The 22053-nt window shown below is 40.6% G+C and overlaps 2 protein-coding genes across 5 annotated transcripts in view; both read left to right on the forward strand.

Annotated features, from left to right (window-relative positions):
* LOC112571433 (nuclear receptor subfamily 1 group D member 2-like) overlaps positions 1-10670 on the forward strand; it is a 50059-nt gene extending 39389 nt beyond the window's left edge. For all 4 annotated transcript variants that reach the window (XM_025250405.1, XM_025250404.1, XM_025250403.1 and 1 more), the window contains exon 10: positions 332-10670. In XM_025250405.1, coding sequence (XP_025106190.1) covers positions 332-495 — 164 coding nt within the window. In that variant the 3' untranslated portion in view covers positions 496-10670. The remainder of the gene's footprint in view (positions 1-331) is intronic.
* A 5404-nt stretch (positions 10671-16074) lies between these two features.
* LOC112571434 (ecdysone-induced protein 78C-like) lies at positions 16075-21171 on the forward strand. The gene is made up of 7 exons (XM_025250406.1): positions 16075-16221; positions 16792-17560; positions 17955-18063; positions 18436-18577; positions 18786-18916; positions 19886-19978; positions 20519-21171. Exons 2-7 carry the CDS (start codon positions 16877-16879, stop codon positions 20680-20682), a joined length of 1323 nt encoding a protein of 440 aa, XP_025106191.1. The 5' UTR covers positions 16075-16221; positions 16792-16876; the 3' UTR covers positions 20683-21171.
* The last annotated feature ends 882 nt before the right edge of the window (positions 21172-22053 follow it).

Below are 22053 nucleotides of genomic sequence, written 5' to 3' on the forward strand. Positions count from 1 at the left end.
GCAAACATTTTTCTGGCATATTTATAGATGTCCACCTTTAATTCTTTCACTTCACACTTTGAGATTCCTATAAATAACAAGTTTGGAAATGGTGATATGGACTATCAAATGTTTGATTTCATCTTAAAGTGCCTCGTTGACCTCAGTATGAACTTACTGTGTTTCCAGAATATTATTAGTCTCAGCTTAAACAAACTTTAAGAGGCAGTTGTATGTGTTCCTTTCACTTTAGTAGAAATCCTTCTCTGCTCCTTCCCCCTTTCCCCTACAAACAAATAAAGACCTTAATGCTTAATAGTTTAAAAAACTTCTAATTTAATGTTCATGACAGATCCTGAAGGCAAGTTCCGCCAGCTTATGGGCCTCATCCCAATGTTCAGGCGTATTAATGATGAGCACTTCCGAGCTCTCAACAGCATCAAGATGAAGTCACCAGAAGAATTTGAAAAACAGTTTCCAGATCTGCACAGAGAAGTCTATGATAATTCTTGTTAATTTGGGCACACCTGTAATTGTTGCTGTGTTGGGCCGTGGAGATAGCCATTGTAGTGCTTTAAAAACAAGTACTTTTATCTGACAGTTTGTTGGACAAGCTTTCCTTTTCATAGTGAAGCAAAGCAAGATGTTCATTTTTTTTTAATGGGAAGAGTATAGGATGCCCATTTAAAAAAAACTTATTTGTCTTGTGGGAAGTCCAAATGGTACTGGTGTTGTGGAGACTCAGACTCTTCTGTGTGCTCAAGGAGAGCATTTTGTCAGTTTCACAGAGACACACCCTTGTTTTTGCTCAGAACCTTGTATGTGCTTGTATGCAGGCATGCAAACCTGTTGTTTTTAAAATCAACGTGATACTTTTATTTGTGGGGTGGAGTGGGCTAGAATCTTTAATCTCTGTTCAGTATGGTTGACCAGAAGGTCATTTTTATTTTGGTCATCTTATATCATATTACAATAATATTAGAACATGCAATGCATGCTGAGAGTTTGCCAGACTGTTGTGTGTGTGTGTGTTGATAATGTCTTTAGTCATTATTTTTAATTGTTGACAAAGGTTTTTTCATGAATGGGCAGATATGACTTAATTAAAAGTCTAAAGATTAGCAGAAATAGACTTGTTATTATAATGTCTTTTAGAGTTGATTCTCCAGATTGTAAAGAATTTTTTGACATTGGTGAAAGTTAAATAATAATAATAAATACAAAATTTATGTAGCCTATGCTTACACTCTTAAGAAGCATGCTCTTAGGGCTTAAGAACAAGAACGAGACAAAGGGGCAACAGTACTGATGATGAATAAAAGACATCTAAAAAACAAAGAGGATCCAAGTAACAAGGACTAAAAGTATCATGATTTTGCAAATGGGAGATGAGCAAGGAGGTAGCAATAAGTGGGAAAGGGTGGGAAAAGGGCTGTTGTTACGAATAATATTTATGGATGAGATGCATTTTCAGTGCACGTTTAAAAGATTCACTAGTGAGTAGGTGATGGATATGGAAAGGGAGAGAGTTCCATTGTTTTGCTGCACAATACCTAAAAATCCTGTGGCCATATGTTGTTGTTTTGGTGACAGAAATAGTTAGGAGACAGTCGTCAGACAAGTGGAATTGTCTAGCTGAGATGTAAGGGAAGAGAAGCTCAGAGAAATAATCAGGGCAGGTTCCAGTAAAGAAATTACAGCATAACACGGACAGTTTGTACTGGATGCCAGAACGGATGGGAAGCCAGTATAGAAAATGAAGGAGACGGTGGCATGGTCCTGTTTCCTAACTCTAAGCACCAGATTTGCAGTGGAGTTCACTACTTTTTGAAGTTTGTGAAGAAGGTATTCAGGGCAGCCAGCAAGCAAGGAGTTGTAGTAATCAAGCTAAGAAAGTACAAACGCACAGACAAGAGTGTTGGTAGTGCGCATAGAGAGAATGTGACGGATGGCGCTAATCTCACTTAGCTCATAAAAGGCAGACTGATAGTTGTAACTTGTTTATCAAGAGTCCTATCTGCAGTGACAATGAATCCCAGATTCCTGATGAGTGACACAAAGGTGATGTTGGTTTTGCCCACCTTGATGTAGCTTGGCAGACAAAGTAAAGATTCATTTCTTCTTCTCAAGCATAGGAGGGCTTCTGCTTTATCATTGTTGAGTTTAAGTTTGTTTGTTACCATCCAGATGACATTTGGCCCAGATAGAGTTGTGGTGTCAAGAAGCTACAGATATCAGTTGCCAGCATGTTCTTTAGAAGTCTGGGGCTGCTGCTCATGGGAGTAGGAGTCAGCTTTACAATTGCATAGTCCATGCACTCTGTGGTAACAGCGCAGGCTCTACGTTCTTGTACACCACTCTTAAAACTATAATATGTTATTATAGATGTTTCTTTAGATGTCTTTTGTGACCTCAACTGTTTTGAACCATATGTTTAAAGGTATAGGGCTTTAAGTACTGATCACTACACGTAGTGTCACTTTGTTTAGCCGCTTTCGTCCTTTCCTTTCATAAGCAGCTGTCTTCTTTCCATTCAGGTAGTGTGGACACAGTGTAGTGAACAATAACTGCATGTTTATACATTTGGTAATGTCTGCTTTTCATATCTACAGGCTTTAGTGCATGTGTGTGTTTTTGCAGCCTTGTTGAGTCAAAGTTACAAAATTCATCAGAAATGCATAATGTCCATAACTTGAACTGTAACTTGTTTAATATGCATTTAGTTTTTTGTTTTTGTGGGGGTTGTTATTTTGCTTTTTGTTGTTTTTGTTTGTTTTTTTGTTTTGTTTTTTTCTCAGGCAGGTAAATCTTAGGTAGCTTGTCCCTTATAATGCTCTAGCTGCTGTGGTCATAACTGTTGCTACAAGTGCAGACTGGCAGAAATCCTGGCTTCATTCGCACGATGTTAAGGAATGGTAACAGGCACAAGAGTGACCACAGACAAGTTTCTGAGCGTCAGGGTGTGGCAGTGCCATCTTGAACTTGACGGAGGATGGAGTTGATGTCATCTGTCCATGAGGAACAGAAAACAGACTGCTGAACTCATCTGCCAGTGCCTTGGCAGGGTCTGCAAACTTGCCATGTACATATAATACAGTCATTGGGATTTAAAATGCAAAATAGTTTTGTGGAAGTTTACAAGTTTTCTTTCATCACATAATATTCAACATTTTCTGTTTTTTGTAGTTTTTGTTATTTGTCACATAATGATAAGAGGCCTTGTGACTAAATTAAATAGAATATGGATGCATAAAGACGACAAACATGCAGTGTAAAAACAGAAAAATGGCTCAACCAAAATAAAAGGAACTGCTTTTAATGATTGATCCCGTATATTGTAAAAACTTATATTTGACATTATAGTTACATTGATGTTTTGTTGTTTTAAAGCTAGTGTGTTTAAATATTCAAGAATCCTGACACTTAAGAAGATGCATATATAGATAAAAAGCTGTCTTTTGTAAATTTTTGAGATTGCTGATGAATAGTTGTCCTTTCTCCAAACCAGTGCAAAGATGTCAAACATTGTCTCAGTTCAGAAGCCAGGACACATAATAATGTTTTCGTTATTGCTTTATAAAACATAAGGGTTTTCTTTGCTGTTCTCAGATGGTCATTTAAAATGTTTTTGCAATACATACCTTTGCATTCACAAACCATCCCATCGGCCCATTATAAGTATACCATTCATTGCTGTCCTTTTTCTGCTGCTATGTGAGCATGGAGATCTGCATACATTGTCTTTGTCGAAAACCTGTTGTAAATTGTGTTGCTGTTCTTTGTCAGCAATTGTAATGGTGTGTAGGGCTGTCTGTACTGTAATGGTGTAGGAGTCTTGCATGTGCTTCATCATCATCCAAAGACTGATGGCCAGGAGATTTGTCAATCTTTGTACCAAGAGTTTGATAGAATTTTTGAATTGGCATCTTTACCCCATTTTGATTGATTTTGTATGTTCTCACTGCTCCATTTTCTGTGTAAAGCTGTGACTTCAGTGTGATGCATCTGTCTTAGTGCAGCAGGCACATAGAGAAGTACAGAAACTCAGTTAAATGACTGCCTTGGCACAGAATCTTTGCTGTGTTGCATGAAGAACTGATTACAAGAAAGAACAAGAGTGGAGAGACCATGCAAGTCGCAAGGAACATTAGCAGAAACAACATAAAACAGATAAAACATGTCAGATTTGTGCACACTGACAATTCATTCTTTATAAGACATGAAGCTGCTTTGATAGTGGAGTGGTTGGCTGACACTGTAATGCTTTTAAACAAACAAAAACCCATGATGGTGATGAAATTTTTTAAGTTGCTGAAGAGCAGAGTCAGGAGAATCAGCAAGGAATGAATTACAGAAATTTAGTCATATCTGAAGAGTTTAAACTCCTAAAACCATAATTCATTTGAAAACTGAAGTTTGTTGTCTCCCTTTTTACTTTTGCTTTCCTAGAATTGGTGACACTGTGTCTGTGGGACATATTTGTACCTGGTTACAAGGGTTAGGCATTTTCTTACTATGTTCATGATAATATTACCAAACATCTTTTTGATGAAGCCATTTCATATCCCAACTTGGTGGATAGCTACTTGATGCTAATGCATTATCATCATTTTTATACTACATCCAAAAAAAATATAGATTATGATGTCACTTGCAAGGGAATAAAATTAGACATTTTAATTTAAATATTGCTTGCTCAAAAAAGAGAGGACTTTTGTGGGAGGGTAACTAATATGGATTGTAAAGGGGTCTATGATGGCATTTTGAGTAATTTTAAAATCCCAAGTTTCTATTTGTCTGGAAACAATACATGATAGAATAATGCATCTGGACAGTGGTTCAAGGCTTTCTTGGTAAAGAATAGCAAAAGGTATTTTAGGCTGTGATATACTGAAGAATTTTGAAGGTAATTTATTTGCAGATATTTCTTGATGTAAATTATAGAGGCCTTTTGAAGGTCAGCAGTTTTTACTGTTGTGTAGATATATTATTAGAAAACATGCATGTATGTGTATGTTGTGTAGTGTTCTATTTACACTAAGTATGCTACTTTGTACTGCTCATATTTTTATACAGTTTTTTTAAACATTGTGAAAGCAATTTTCGTTTTTTTCTGGTCCTGTAAATGAGAAAATTTAAAACTAACTTTTCTGTTATTTTGTGATTGTTAATTTGTAGACAGTTCTTTCTGCGCTGATCTGAAACAGATATGACAGTGGAATTAGTTACATGGCCTTTATAACCACAGACTGGAGTTTCCATAGCAGTCCACGAGCATACACTGAAGCAGGCATTGCAACTGCATACTGCTAAAGCTGAGAGAACTCATTCTAAAAGTTAACAGTACTTTTATACTTCCTTTAGTCAGATAAACATGTCAGCCAACTGTCACTCCATGTATGTGTAGCAAAATATCTCATATTGCAAGAGAGTAATAGTGTAATATAATAATATTGGATTTAAGGATTGATTTAAATAGTGGGTAGGGGGACGAGTGGAGAATGGAGGAAGACAAGTTCACAAGCATGTGTAAACCAGAGAAGTCCTCCTCCATTATGTTTGTATATTATTTACTGTTAGAATGTAAAGGCAGCAGGACTTCATGGTCATTATATTTGGTTCAAGCACCATCAGTTAGCTTTGTGTTAATCTTTCTAGAGGATGGTATGGGGAGTCTTGCAGCCTACATGTAACACCACTTTAATGGTGTAGCTTGCTTGCAGATATGTACTGTTATTAACTGCCTTTCATTCTAAGTTTTGTTTTTCTTGTGTCCTGCTTTCAGCATTTTCTGCATAGCTTCTCTGCAGGCTGCCTTGATTCCTGGTAGGGAGTTTGCACAGACATAAATCTGTGCTAAAATTAATAGGTGATTTATAGTCAACAACAATTCTTTGTTTGTATTTTTTGACAGGAAGTGTGCAGATTTTCACCTGCTAGATAGAAATACCTGATTCCATATGAGCAATATCTGAATCTCACAGTGACTGTGGGGATAGTTTACATAAGCTATGAAATTTTTTTTCCAGATAGTGCATTTGATTCCTTGAAAACAGTCTGGGGTTTTGTTAATGAAAGATTGACTACTTGTGGTAGATAAGGTACTGAAGTAGCTTCCTTCCTAGTAAAACAAGACGCTCACTTAGTCTGATAGATAAAAAGTTGGGCTTGATATGTACATCTATGATTGCATCATCTGTTTGTACGAAAGTAGAACTATTTCAAAATAACTTGTGAACATCGTGTTCAGTAATTTAGCATTCATGCAAAGTGTATGAAAAATTATTGTGCTAAGTGTATTTGAAATAATTGTGCTAAATGAAACAATTTTCTAAATGTTTAAATTGTTTTGAGCATATGAAAAATATTTTACTAATTGTATGAGAAGCAATTGTATTGACTGTAAAATATACTCCTAGGTATCTGAGAACTGAGTATCAGACATTTGATGTGTTCTTTAATTGTTTGAATTGATTGTCAGGAAATAATAAGTTGATGTTCAACCAGAAGATTATGTGTGATATCAAATAATATATGTGCATAATTCTTTTACGCTAGTTCTGTTCTTGAGGTATACAATGTGCAGAAATTGTCAGCATAATTGTTATGCTTTTAACATAACTGTTGATGAGATGTCTGTTACATTGTCATAATACCCTCTTCGCTGGTTAATGAAAGACTGACAAATGACCTTTGATGTTCATGTTTGTACTTGAAACATCTTGGCATAGATGAAACACTTCTTTTAATGGATCCCATCTTTTGAACAGGATTATTCGCCATATGGATGGAAGGAAATATTTCTATTTTGAGCTCACTGTGAGTTATATTTTTAAATACCAAGTTGTTGACTTTTTATTTGAAAATAAATCTACTTGCAGTGTTGAATTTTGAATCAATTTGTGGGCTGAAAACTTGCCACTCCAACATGCTAGCTTTTAAAGGCATTATTTTTCTGTTCTTCGCTCTCATCATTCTTATTTTACGAGGTATTTTTCGTAGACTTCATACATACTGCAAACAACATGCTAGTTAGGAAGATGATTACTTAATCTGACAAAATTTGTCTTTGTCCTAAAGTTACAGACTGTGTCTGTTGTGTGAGAGCAAGGCTGTTTCAGACTTCTATCTCACAGTGTTGGAGTATGCATGAGGGAAAGTGGTTAAAGCAGTATTCACAATACAACCCAGCTACCAGTACTGAATGTTAAGAAGATAGCATTGCCTGAACAAAGAGTCATTAGAAAAGAATCTGGACCATGACAGTCCATGTGCGCTGTCCATCAGGAAAAATCCAAGGTTGTGCTCTAGACGTGGTAGTAACAGGACTTCAGGAAGATTTCTGACAATGCTAACATTATTCCCCACAATTACAAGATGCAGCTGAAATAATTAAAAACTGAAAGTCTGTCCCAAGACTAACTAAAACTACCAATCCACTTATTAAAGTGAAATGGTGTTCACAGGCTTTGAATTATGCAGATGGTGTTGCTGAGACTGATGTCAGGTGTCTTTTACATCACAATGGTCTAACATCCCACCCACAGGCACTGTTGTCCCTACAGCAGCTTCTTGATCCTTCTTATGAACATGAGCTAGATTGGAGATAATGTAAAGGTTCTTCCACTTCACCTTCCACTTTTGAAATTACTGTTACCTTGTTTAAAATGTGTTACCAAAGGTTTTTGGCATTGCTACTCAGCTACTGTGTATCTTGTTAATGCTGTCTTGTTGAAGGGAGATAAGTCATGTCTAGAGCAGCAGATACCCACTTGTAACACAAAGCTATTTTTCTTTTTCAAATTCAGCTTTTCTAAAGACATTGATGAACTCAACATTGTGTTGCAGGAGTGCCCATAGAGACGAGCTTAATTGTAAACATTGTTTTTCATTTGGTTACCCAGACTGTGATGAACAGAGGGTTGAGCTGTTATTGATTATATTCTTTTCTTTGTGTATTTTTTAAAGCCTGGGAGTGGAAGTGATTGGGTCAGTGATTGCCTTCAGTTTGTTTATGGACAAGTATTTTTGGTTTTTCAGCATGAGAGTTAAACTGTGTTAAATTGGTGTAACTTGAAAATTATGTTTAAAACGAGAGCATTAAGGAAGAAGGTTGACTTACAATTCCTGTTTGTTGATATATGCATATTTAAAAAATTTTATTGAATCTTTCTGTTTCTATATGCAGCATTCAACAGGAAAAATTAATGGAATCCTTTAATGAAGCCAAATCTACATGGCTAGAAGCATTTGTATAGTTTTGTTTTGGAGAAGGTGTATTGGAAAGACATGTTGATATTATGTGCAATATAGTTACAGTGCTGTGTACATAGATGGACAAACAGCCATGAACCGAGCACACGTTACAGTGTGTGCGTGTGCATGTACACGCATGCAGAAACATACAGCAACAGTGTGAAGCAAGCAGCTTTTATTCTCCTTGCATGCTTAGGTGCTGTTTGAGTAAAGCACTGTTTCTGAGGACTTGTTTGTGATAAGCAAGGCAGCTGAACGAGAAGACTCGGGTGTTCTCTGAGGTACCTGTGCTATTGTTTCCATTGCATGTTAGATCTTGATAACAAAGCCCCTGCATGTGGGGCTGGCACCGTGCAGTCTAAGAACATGTCACTAATATTGAGTTTCTGGTGTGTCTGTGAGTGAAACACTGCTTGAGTAAGACACCCATCTCACATTGCCAGTGAAGAGGACAGTGGAAGTCTGTCGCTTCTCACCCTGCTCCTTAATGACAACGATGTTTTACCCCTTTCTGGGATATTGCGTCGGCAGACAGGACAGTTTTGGTCCAGATGGTGGGGTACATCACTTGTGAGTGAAAGGACGATGTGGCACTTAATGTGCCCTAGTGTTTGTGGAGCCCTGAACTGTGCTACAGGGTGGATGAAGGGCCAGGCACACAGGACTAGCATTGAGCTTAGGTGTGTGGGCTCCCACAACACCTGGTATTTTGTTTGTTTGTCTCTCTTGTTTTTGATGTTTGTTTGTCTCTCTTGTTTTTGATGTTTGTTTGTCTCTCTTGTTTTTGATGTTTTGTTTGTCTTGTTTTTGTATTTTTTGAGAGTGCCTTGCTGGAGAGCCTGGTCATGTTGATTCACCTCAAATGCTTTGCTGTTGAATTTTGTGCTTGTCAGCTGACTACCGCATGGTTCCAACATCTTCAATGAAAGCTGCTCACATACTCACTCACCTGTATTCCACTTCTCTTGCCTTTCTGTTGGCTTGCCATGATATGGCCTCAGCTGCTGCCATGGTATTAAGCAACAACAACCAAGTTGTTCACAGTGTGTGTGTGTAACAAGCTTAGCTGAACTCTGCTGCAGTGAGTGGCTGTGATTGTCCCACAGATTGTAGGATATTATTCTGGACCTATGTTGGGAAACTTGTGTTTTAAAGAGAGAGCGACTCTATGCTTGTAAACTTTGTTCTAGGGAAGAGTGGGCCTGTCGGTTAACTGAATTGTTGTGGACAGAACAGACCATGTGTCTCAGCTGATCTGTTTATGTGTTGACTGCTGCTCTACAAAACCCTGTCTTGTGTGTCTCAGCGCTCAGGTCTGTTGATTCCGGGGTAAATTTATTGCTCAGTAGTCATTTGTTACAGTGTTGCCGCCCGCTCGCTAGTGTGAGAGAGACAGGTGGCTGTCGGTAGTGACCTAACACTAATGTCTTGTAATAGGGAGTGGTAAGCATGTAGATGTTAGTCACCAATAAACATTGTTCTCTGAAGTAAATGAAAGCTGACATTTTCTGTGACAGAATGCTTTCATCGGTTCATTATCTTGATAAATTACGGTTTCGTGGTTTTATGAATGTCCTGGGTTCACGCATTGAAGCTCCTGTGGTCGTCGGTTGACGAAGTTCGAGGCGCTCTGGTCTCTTTCCCTCTCTCCCCCAACCACCACCACCACAACAACAACCATGGAAGTCAGGATTTTTTTCTTTGTACATAAATAACTTGCATCCCCCCTGCGTAACCCGACTGCTGCCTTAGAAGGCTATAAACTGTTGCCTGGTTGCAAGCCTTCCTTGGATGTAAGAACCTTGGCAACAGTCTTGGACCTGGCGACCTGCCTCGTTGGCGGCTGGAAGCGCGGGTCACGTGACGCTGAGGTCACAGCACGTGCTTATCTTGTTGAAGACAAAAATCAGGGATTCAGACTCGAAATGGCCTTTTGGCGGCACTGGCGAGTCAGCCGCGCTCGCCCGTGTTTCATCGTTTGCTTGTTGATCATGTCCACCACTTTCATCGTACATCCCCTCACATCTCATCAAATTGTTATCGAAGGCTTTGCTTGAGAAGGAAAAAAAAAATTCCCTTTTTTTTTCCATTGTTCCAGATTGTTCGCTTTTTGCTATGAAAGCGTCCAGCTTCTCTTGGCAGCCACAAAGCCAACTTCTCGACTTTGTTCGACTTTGTTCGACTTTTGATTCGCGTGTCGCGCTGTTCCACTGAGTTCCGCCGCTTTGTTGACGCATGAGGTACAATACTTGTGCTTGGAATGATGAGGTCACTATCGTACATTGTACATTCGCAGCTATGAGAGTCAGTTAATGTCTTAAACTCTTTTTAAATGAAGCATTTGTCATTGTATTCGTGGAAAAATATTTTATCTCTTATTGTGGCGTTTTGTTGAAAATTGTTACAAAGGCAAATAATATACTTGAGAAAACTTATTCGTTGATGTGCTCTTGTCTTCAGGACGGGTGGTCTGGTGTCTGTTGTGTGTGTGTGTGACTGAGACTGAAAGGGAGAGTGGTAGAGAGAGACACACAGACATACACATGATCAAACTTTTGTTTTACAGAAGTGGGTTGTGGGTCCAGGTCCAGGTCAGAGGATGTTATACTATCATTGCTCGTTTGAGACTGAAACATCAAAACATCACCGGGACTGAAGTTCTGTGAAGACCTCCGTCATGCAGCTGTAAACTTTTGAAATACCAAAATGTTTTTGAAGGAGAGAAAATTGCGCTCAACCGGGAAGAAATTGTCTCATAAGTTTGTGACTATCTCCCTCATACCTACTTAAATGAATATTTATAAACATTATGTAGATAAGGTGATGGGAGGAACCTAAAATACTCAAATCACACTGGCTCCTCCTCGTGACTCCCGCAGCAGGCAGCTAAAGCAAAACAAGTTATTTTGTCCACAACAAAAGCAGAAAATGTTTTACATTCGTCTTCCTCTCTAACTGGTCTTTAAAGGTGTGTGTGGCCCTCAGTTACACGACACCTGAACAACGGGTACTTGAGAAACAAGAGATCCTTCCCATCCTCAGGTTGCTGCGTTCGAGCCTCGGTCACACCACCGCCTCTCACCTGCAGGAAGATGTGGAAACAGATGTATTCACATCCCTGAAGCCGCAGAAAGAACAAAATATGGAATCGTCGTTCTGTGTTGCGTACGCAATGATAGAAAAATCTTGGGTGAAGCTCGGGGTACGAGGTGCGTGCTGGGTGGGTCACACGTGCAGCTCAGTGCACGGGGTGCATGCCGGGAGTCACGTGCACCTCCAGGCAGTTTGTCGGGCACCGTGAGGTCAGTTCTGGGCCCTCTACCTACAATCTGAATGTCTGTCAGCAAGTGATGCTCGTATGGGTTACTCACGGTTAGCACCTCCGTGTCCTACTAGTATATAGAGGATAGAATGTTTCATCTCAAGCTCACTACTTTTAGTGTGGCATTGGTTTCCATGTCGCAGACAGAGTCAAACACTATTTTCTCTCAACCATATCTCACTAGTGTGCATCATCAACCATATCTCACTAGTGTGCATCATCAACCATATCTCACTAGTGTGTATCATCAACCAAACCTCACTAGTATCATCTAGTATCATCATCAAATCTCGCTAAGTGTGCGAGCTCTGGCTCCCAGCAATACACTTGGTCGGCCACAAGTTTGCATCCATCCTTTCTGTAGCTAATTTCACAAAAAGCTGCGTCTCCTCATTTTGGGGGATTTTGTTTGTTTGTTTGCTTTTTAAACAGATTCTACATTCCTACAAACATTGTAAAAATATGTAGCTATCTGCCTTCTAGCAACATGAGCAGTTCTTGGCTCGCAGCAACCAAAATAAATATTAGCTTTATGAATGTACCACTCTATTTACTGGCCTTCTGAATGTACAGGGCTGTAGTCCTTTGAAAATTGCGGAAGAGAGAGAGAGAAGAACATATAAGAAACTGTAGATTTTAATACCTGCCATCAGAGGACATAACCCCCAAAAAAGTGTATTCCCAGACTGGAGCCTTGATTGAGGTAATATTTATTACAGTAGACACTTTCTTTGCCAGCTTGCACTGATGCTGGTGATAATCAGGGGAAGGCACCAGTAGAGGAAAACGCTTTTAAATTGCTCCAAAAACAGGTCCATGCCTGTGATGATCACAAAAAGATTCAGGATACAAAAATAATTATAATAAATGCAAAATTTGTAAAGTACATACTCACACTCCTAAGGAGCATGCTCTTAGTTATTGAGAACAAGAACGAAACATGGACAGCAGACGACGGACAGGAAAACAACATATGAACTTTAAAAGAATAAACAACCGTACTGAACGAATAATAAAATCAAATACAGAAAACACAAAGAAGAACCAAATAACAAGACCAAGAGCTGAGAATAACATGAAAATCCCGGTATTCTGTTTCTCTTTGCAGTCAGAGTAAAGAAGACAGACTGGCACCTGTGACATGATTGATGAAATGTTTCAAAAACTAGAAATAGTAAAAGTTCCACCTGATCCCTTTTTTAATAAAAGAAAAAGTAGGAAAAGGACTCATGTTTATCACTTTTAAAAATGTGGATAAAAAAGAAGAGAGAGAGAGAGAACTGGTTTTTAGTTTTGGCCGGCGAAAAATATTCACATCGAAGGATCTGGTGGTCACCACGACATCAACACTCGGCTTTCATCCAGCCATCGAGTGGACGGCAACTGAAGGGCAAGGTTTCTCACTTTCTCCACACGAATCAGAAATCTGTCGCTCGTGGCGGTCAGACAGCTTCCAGAATGAGTTGCCGTGCGTGTGACCTGGTCATGAGGTCAATGGGTGGAGCAATGAGCCGATGGTAGCGTAAGCTGTTAAGTATCGTTAGTCAACCGTAGCTTTCCACAGGTGAGCTTGTGAACACTGGGTATTCTGGCTAAACGGGGTGTATAATAGACCAGCCAGAAAATTTGTCAGTCAGGTTCAAGGCCACAATATTTGTAAAGGTGAGGTGAGAGCCAAGTCACGCACCTTTCCCAGCCTCAGCCACGCCTTTATCAGGGCCAAACCACGCCTTTATCAAGGCCAAACCACGCCCACCACATCTGGTTTGACTTTTGATATTAACAGATCTTCATCTTAGTGGTCAAGGTCTTCTTTTTTTAACTGTGATCAAGGTCTTTATCCTTTTCTCTCACATCATTGGGGTCTTCCAGCAGCAACAACAACGTTGGCTGGATCACGTGCCGCCCACGAGATGTGGGAGCGACTGATACTTCCACGATGATCTTTCAATGTGGTGTTTTCAAGGGGAGGGGTGAAGCAAAATGTTCCAACCCGCCCCTTCCTCCTCTCTCTCACACACTCTTTCGTTCCAGCCTTGTTCCTTTTGTAGAATTTCTTGGAAATTAAAAAAAAATACCTTGAAGATTGATATTTATTTTTGGATTCTGAGATCAAAAGCATGGCGTTACTGCGAAAAAAAACAATTAAATATTAAGGAAGAATCTTTTACGACGCATTTTATGTACATCCTATTTACCTGGAAGCAATTTAGAAAGCGGATTTGTTTGGGTACCCCCATCCCTGCTAGCCGCCCACATCCCTCCTCCTCCTCCTCTTCCTTCATCTTTCAAGGTCGCCACCCGACTCATGTTTCTGTTTTTGGGAAATTTCGAACACACACAGAGGACAGTTCTATCAGCTTACTACAGATTACATATATACCAAAATTATTAAAAATGAGGAAAAATACAAATGGTGGTGTTTCGAACAAGTAAACAATGTTTTGTGTACTGTTCCTTCCCGCAGTCGTATAACTAAAGGATTGTATGTGTGTGTGCACGTGTGTGTGTGTGTGTGTGTGTGTGTGTGCGTATGTGTGTATGTGTGTGTGTGTGTGTGTGCGTGTGTGTGTGCGCGTATGTGTGTATGTGTTTGTGTGTTTTTGTGTGTATGTGTGTGTGTATGTTCATGGGCGTGGGGGAAGAGTGACAATGGGTGAGCGGCGGTTGATTCCTATGAAAATTCAAACCGTTCGTTCCATCTTTAACAAACTTTCCAGAAATATTTTTGATGATCGCGGCGAGGTCAAATGCTAGGTATGGTAGGTGTACGTTTGCTCGTATCATACTTATTTGTTACTTTAATTATTTTTGTTGATGTGTAAGATATTACTGGTGGCAGGAAAAATTAGTAAGCTGTAGAAATTGCGATATCTCTGTCTGCCACGCAGGACATTCGAAGCTCAGGCCGTTATCTGAGACGACGGGAAAGAGAAAAACCAAGACATGGAGAGATGGAGTGAGTGAGGGAGAGAGACTTCTTTATTCAGACTCAAATTCTTTATTGTTGTGCCATTGACCCATCAACTGGATTCGTGGGCTTCCAACACCAGGGTAACCACGCCATTCTATTGTGAAATATCAAAAGAAATAGGCAGGTCTAACATGGAGAGAAATGAGAGGTCACCTCTATCCAGAGCAGACAAAATGTCATTTGTCATCTTAATTATGTACCGAAAAAATCCTTCTCTTGCTCCCCACCCACATGTATATATATATATACTTACAATATTCAGGGTATGTAATATTTAAATTATTCATTAGTATATTTCATATCAATAAAATATTTTCAGAGAAAAATGATCAGGCACAATGGTAAATCTGTTCCTGAATTTTTTTGCCGGCTGGTCAAACGACAGACTGTGGATATATGGACACTATGTCACAAAATATTACGGGTACGTCTGAGGGCAAAGGTCACATGAAAGAGCCAGGTTGTCACGTGACTACCAAAGCCCATCACCAACAGCGCTCACTCCTCTGTCCAACTTGCTCTGACAGTGATGGCGAAATGTGTGGACAGGTGATTGCTTCATGAAGCCAACAGCAGTTCAACCCAGACACCTTTGCCGGTCACACATCTCCGTTGTCTCTACCAGTCATCTGCCATCCAGAAGCAGTGTCTGAAAGATCAAGGCGAGCCCGACCTCACTCATCTATTTCAAGAGTTGATCATGTGTGACCTCCATCTTCCATCAATGTTCTTCCGGCACAACCTCAAACGACGATTGCCGGCCTCAGCCATCTTCTGCAACACCTCTACCCCACCTTCCATCATCCTGCCCCCCTACCTACCACCACCACCACCTGCCTGACACACAAGCCGTGGGTACCTAAAACTGCTGACTGACATCTTTTTAGGAAGCGAGTTCAAACACCTCTTGACCCCGTCGGCCTCACCTCGGAGGTGGAGGTGGTCGCTGACCGAGATATTTGCATCCCTCCCCCCCTTTCCCGTGTCCGTAGAGAAGAAGGGTGGAAAGCACGTGCTAGGTGGGTGCTGGCGGCCCTCGCCGGTGCGTGCACAATGTAGACACTGTAGACACCGCCTGCTTCAGCCATGCAAGGTATACACACCCTCAAGGAGCAGGGCTGGGGGTGGAAGGTGATGGAAGGGTGAGAAATATCTAAAAAAAAAAAAAAAAAAAGTCAGTCAGAGCGATTGCACGCGTGAGCGGAGAAGATAGGGGTGGAGGGACGGTTCAGAGGAAGGGGAAGAAAAACACCCTTGAACGCTGCCGAGCTCTTTGACCATGACTTGGAAGCGTGACCATCGAGGGTAGCCAATCAGACGGTCCGTGTCCACGGGATCCTCAAGGAAAGGAAGTTAATGTATGCAAAACCAAATTTCTCTGAAATCAATGAGGTTTGACTCGTCGTTTCCAGGGGAGGCAGGGTCTCGTCGATGTGACCTTCATCGTCGAGCCGCGGCGATGAGGTGGACGATGTCTGTCTCTTGTCACAAACCAGTCTTAGTCTCTTTGTGCCCTACCATCGACAGGTCCGCAGACTGACCAACGCATGACAAGACATTGTCGTAACATCTCGCGCCTTCCACACTCCCTCCCCCCTTGATTAAAAATGGATTATTCCAGTTTTCTTCTATAAAATGGAGAGTTCTAACGGCTGCTAATCACTGCTTCCAACGGCCAAGCTTCTAGTTGGTGAGTAGAATGGCAAACATCTCCTTTTTTCTCAGTCTCTCTCTCTCTCCATCTTTTCAAGAGCTATGGGCACAAAATTTAATTTACTGCTTTTGCTCCAAATTTGTGTTGTGTCCAACTGTGGAGCTTTACTGTTATACAAAGAATTTCTCAGTTTTTAAATTTTATTTTCTTATTATGTAATGTTTTAAGAATCTCGTCTGCTGAGTACTAATTATTACTAAATCACTGCCACACGTAGTACTAATGTTCCTTTTTTTTTTTTTTGTCCTTTGGTTCCCTTTTTTCTCTTTCGAAATTTCAATCACTTGTAATGATTACATTTAAATTTACTTTAAAAATACCTTGGAACATGTTTAAATTAAAAAAAAAATATTTCGCAATCTGTTATTTCGTCTGTTCAATTGGTTTTGCAATATTTCAGAAATTTAAAAATAGTCATTTGCTGGAAATGATTCTCTGGAAAGTTGAACTATAGATTCTCAAGTCCGTGTTACGAACTGCGTTGGTACTCGGAGTCCATGGACACCTTGGACACAAAGCACCTAACCCATTTCACCTATTTTGCAGCTGACAAATTTCCTTTGGCAATTTTCAACGAAGTGAGTTCTCGTCGTTTTTATCAACGAAACCAAAAAGCAAGCAGACGGCAAATATGGCGGAACTCTTGACGGTTTTGCAGAGCAGCAACGGCTCCTTCAAGTCCGACCTCATGCAGGTCTTCGTGGCCAGACTGAAGGGAGACTACTCCAAGCCCGGCGCCTCGCCTGGACCCTCCCCGGCCGATGTCATGACATCCAAGCTGAATCAGAACGTCAACACCGGCGCCTGCATTTTCACCGCCACTTCCCCGGCCACCACAACCACCTCCACCACCTTCCACGATGAGACCGACAACGCCAACATCCTGCAGAGCCAGCGCGTCACGGACAACCAGACAACGACAACGACAACCACCACGACCACCGACACCAGCACCATGACGGACAACGGCACCACTCCCCTGATTCTGCATCCCCGCGACAATTCCACCACCACAACCACCGCCACCACTACCACCGACACCGACACCAACATCAACGCCAACGTCAACATGAACCGCGTGAAGCCGGCGCCGACCGTGGCCTCGCCAGACGTCCCCGACCGCAACGCCAACGTCTCGGAGGTGGCGGCCATCTTGGAGGAGATGCGCGGGGAACTGTCGGAGACTCGGCGAGCCTTGCTGCAGCAGGTGACGGAGTCGACGGTGGACGCCCACCTGGCCACGTGCAGCAACACCCACAAGGTGGTGCAGGAGGCGAGGGCGCGCTTCCTCGCCCTCAAAGAAACCGGCGGCCTGGTGAGTCTTTGATGGGGTGCTACCCGTCCTCTTACCCGTTGTTCTGGCGTTCTTTCCATCACTTCCTCATCTTCGTCTTTTAGATGACACTGGTCCTGTTCTAATGAGCTATTTTTAGCTACATGCTTTTCAATATTAATTAGCAACCGTGAGCTTGTTTTACAATCCCTTTTGTAAACATTGATGATCTTTATTTGGATGTATATACATATATACCGAAGCAATTTCTCATTCTGTGCCTTTGTCTGATTTCATGTCTGTCCCTCCCTTGAATAAAAACATCATTCGTGCCGAGGGAACACAGGAAAATGCATGCTTTAAAGCTAGCACATAGTGTAGGTGTGTATATATAGTTTCTGGCAAATGTTTCAAAGAACTTTTGTGTGTGTCACAGCCCGACCTCAGCAAGCTGTCCCTCAGCGCCTCCTCCATGTGGCAGCAGTTCACATCCCAGATGGTGCCCGAGCTCATGAAATGCATCAAGTTTTGCAAAATGCTTCCAGGTCAGTAGCTAACCCGTCTTTAAGTTGGTAAACTGAGAGAATAAACTCACAGAGTTACATTTTTATATAACTATCGAACTTTGGCAAGAATCTTTTTCTCCTATTTAAAAAATTATCAAAATTGATAGTCTTCAGAAAAATATTACAACAAAAATATTTGCGAATGTAAACAAAAGGTCTCTTAAAGACAATTAGTCGTTTAGTGTAAACAAAATCAATCAAACTAATCATTGAGCCAAAGTAAATAAATAAATATGTAAGACTCATTGATTTAAGCTTGAAGTCAGAACAGAAAGGTCAAAGGTAGTCATCAGGCGGTCATTTGTCGAGGACACAAATCACTGACATCTGGTCTTGTTGTGGTGTTGGCAGGCTTCAGCGAATTGTCGATGGAGGATCAAATGCACCTGATCAAACAGGGGTCGTTTGAGGTCATGATCACCCGCTTCTGCATGTTGGTGGACCACGAGAAGGAGACGATGCTGGACCCCACCCACCAGATGTGCTGTCCGAGGTGAGTTGCTGGTTCATCGTGTCAAGTGGCTAGTCAAACTGTGAAGGACAGGCCTTTGTTGTCACGTGACCGTTTATTGTATTACAGTTATATGGCGACAATCATTCTCTAATTCGTTTGCAATCGTATGTTGTGTTCACAGTTATACATCTACAAATGATATTTTTAACAACTGTATACTGACGAAGATGATTAATTGTATTTGCAGACATATCGTGCGAGAGATGCCAATGGGTCAGTTTCTTGATGGCTTCTTCTACATCGCCTCCAAGTTCAACCCCATCGGACTGACAGACAGCGAGATCGGACTCTTCACCGCCATCCTCATCTTGTGCCCGAGTAAGTATGGCGCCCGCCGCTGTAACCTCTGACCTCACTACTCTTATGTTACTGCCCTCTAGTGTCACACCGACAGACATCAGACATCTCTCTCCCCTTGCTCTTACATTAGGAGTTGTTACATATTTCAAGTGACCGCTGGGTGGGTTTAGACCGAGGGTTACAGTTAGTAAGTGAAATACTTTCCTCTGCCAAACGTATTCCTGTCACTTCTATAGATTTTGCGGATTGCACGAATGTTGGATACTAAGAAAAACAACAACAATAACAACAACAAAATGTTCTTTTGTTACATGATTTTAATTTTTTCCGCTTACATTCCACGAGACTGTAAAACTGTTTTCGTATTTACTGAGCATTGCAAAGATGCAAGGCTGAACCTCCCCCTTGGTGAAAGACAAATACTACTTCCCTCTCTCACTCACTAAGTTAACCATTTATCGAACAACAGAAAAATATTGGAATAAACATTTAGGCTTAACTCTTATTAAATCTTCTAGACTGAATGTCTTGGTTGCATGTGTGCTGGCGAATGCAAATCTCATAAGTCCTGGAGACAGACCACGACAATTTTCGGTTAAGAAAATAGAGTTATGAACATATATAATTATTCCAATATTTTTCTTAATGAATATTTACTTTTTGTGTACTGCCTAGTCTGCCTCATGGCAGTCACACCATACTGAACCTTATTACTGTAAAGTTTTCTGTGTACGGAGCATTATTTTTAAAAAAATTCACTTAAAATATTTAATACCTTTCATGATCACATGTCGTAAAGCTAAAAAAATATTTGTAATTTTGCATTAGAAAAAAAATATACGATTCAAGAATAAAGGAGTTCTGCTGGAAACGACCAATAAACACGGAATAGGTTTCGTGAATTTCTGACCCTCTGATCCTCTGACCCTCTGACCTCTACCTTGTGGCTGTGGCTGTCCTCTTACAGTTGATCTCCTGTCTTCGCAGGTCGCAAGAACTTGACGGACGCCAAGGTGGTGGCCAAGATCCAGACCCTGTACCAGCAGGCTCTCTTCAAACTCATGAAGCAAAACCACACTGGTGAGTAGCATTCACTCTTCGTGTCCAGCGCATCCCCAACGGTCACAGACAGTTTGAATTACTGTGAAAATAACGATATTGCTGAGGAAATTATCTTCGTAAAAATTTAAAAAAGCAACGACTAGAGAAAAAATAGACAAAAATGGTCATGTGCTAGTTTTTCCTGTAGGCTAGACTACAATGTCCCATAGGTTGATTTTTAGTATAGGCTGCCGACGCTCTTCAAGTTTGAAATATTGGTCAGTTTGAAAATTTAAACTGCTTTGCGTCTTCAATCACAATCACGAATTCTGAACGCTTCTGTTTCTGAGTTTAAATATGTATTAATTCTTTCAAATTTTCTGACAATGGTGATGGCTGCTGTTCAAACTATTCGAACTCTTGAGCGAATTGAGAAATTTCGATTTGTTAAGTTTTTGAAAGTAAATTAAAAGTTGTATGCAATAAAAATAACGGGAAGAAGAAAGACAAGACATGTAGCTCGTGTCCTCTTAACGCTGGGATGTCGAATGTTGACGGATCGTATCTCGTGTCCCGCAGACTACGAGGCCAGGTTCACACAGCTGCTGGGTGTGGTGCCGATGTTCCGGCGAATCAACGAGGAGCACTCGAAGGCACTGAGCGCCATGAAGATGCAAGCTCCCGAGAACTTCGACAAGCAGTTCCCACCCCTGCACAGGGAGCTGTACGACGAGCGGACGTAGACTGTTATCATCGATGACCACCTCGATAAGCAGCATGGGACAGTGGGGACTCCAGACACAGCGACAGCGCCCTCCGTGGTAGCGACCGTTACCCTCCGTGTTATCGCATCACAGTCAGGACAGTTACATGTAACGTGCACAACTGTATAAGATAATGCTACATATTGCGAACAAATAATTGACAAGATAATTTATAATATTTGTATCACGTGTACGAATTACATTACCGGTCAGTTGAAGAATCGTCAGTCGGTGGTGTCTGGGAAGGTGACTTGTGTCAGTCGTGTAAGTGTTGTCTAATGTTAACAATATTTCTAATGTCAAAAAAATTGTGTTGTGTTCTTTTGACTTTTCTGTGAAAATTATATACGCCTTCTCAATGTCTATAATGTTGTTTATGTTGATATTGTGAGGGAAGAGTTTTAAAAAAAACCAACACAGAGTATCGAACTGAGGAAAAATGGAATAAAAACAAATGAACTGCTATAATTACTTCTTCTGGATTTTCATTGCATGGAGAGAAATAACTGAAATGATGACTGACTGAGTGAAAACAGACTTTTTCAGAGTAAACAGTTTGTTTGTTTGTTTGTTTGTTTGTTTGTTTGTTTGTTTGTTTGTTTGTTTGTTTGTTTTTTATGCCGTGCCAGCAACTAGGGCTATATCACGGCAAAAGGTAGCTTTAACTTTAAAGGTTTAGGGATAAGTCTTCCCATGTCATATAAATATGATATTTTGTAAAAAGCCAACATAGTAAGTAAAAGATGTAAAGAGGTGAATAAAGGATAAAAAGGGTTGGTGAACATAAAAATTGTTTATATTTGATGCTATCTTCTTTAAAAATGAAAAGATTGCTGCCAAAAAAACAGAAAGTGAACTGAAAGTCAGCCTTTGACTTTACTGTATCACGAACTTGTATTACTGGACTGCTGGCAGACGATTTTTTTCCCCTAGTTAACTACTAAAACGAGGCATGAGACGACAAAGCTTCCGGTTAATTTACATTTCATATTAACTACTAAAACGAGGCATGAGACTACAAAGCTTCCGGTTTAGTCACAGTCTTTGTTTAGGCTCGCCGAGACTAACAGCGGAGAATTCACAAGAGGCTAAGCGTTGGTCTCGGCAGACAGACAGCAGTCCACCTACACACGTCTATGATTGTATGAAGCTGTGTAATAGGAAATGTCGGAAGCGGGTGTCTGTGTTCTCAGACCTCAACAACAGTGAAAAAAAAAAAAAAAAGCGATGCCACTTGTTATCTCTCTATCAAATGGTTTTCGTCAGGTACACGACTTTTGTCTATTAAAACATATTTTTACCATTTTTCCTGTTTGGCATAACAGGCCCAAGCACTTCAAACACTCACTT

Source organism: Pomacea canaliculata, linkage group LG9 (assembly GCF_003073045.1).
Source record: "Pomacea canaliculata isolate SZHN2017 linkage group LG9, ASM307304v1, whole genome shotgun sequence".
Lineage (NCBI taxonomy): Eukaryota > Metazoa > Mollusca > Gastropoda > Architaenioglossa > Ampullariidae > Pomacea > Pomacea canaliculata.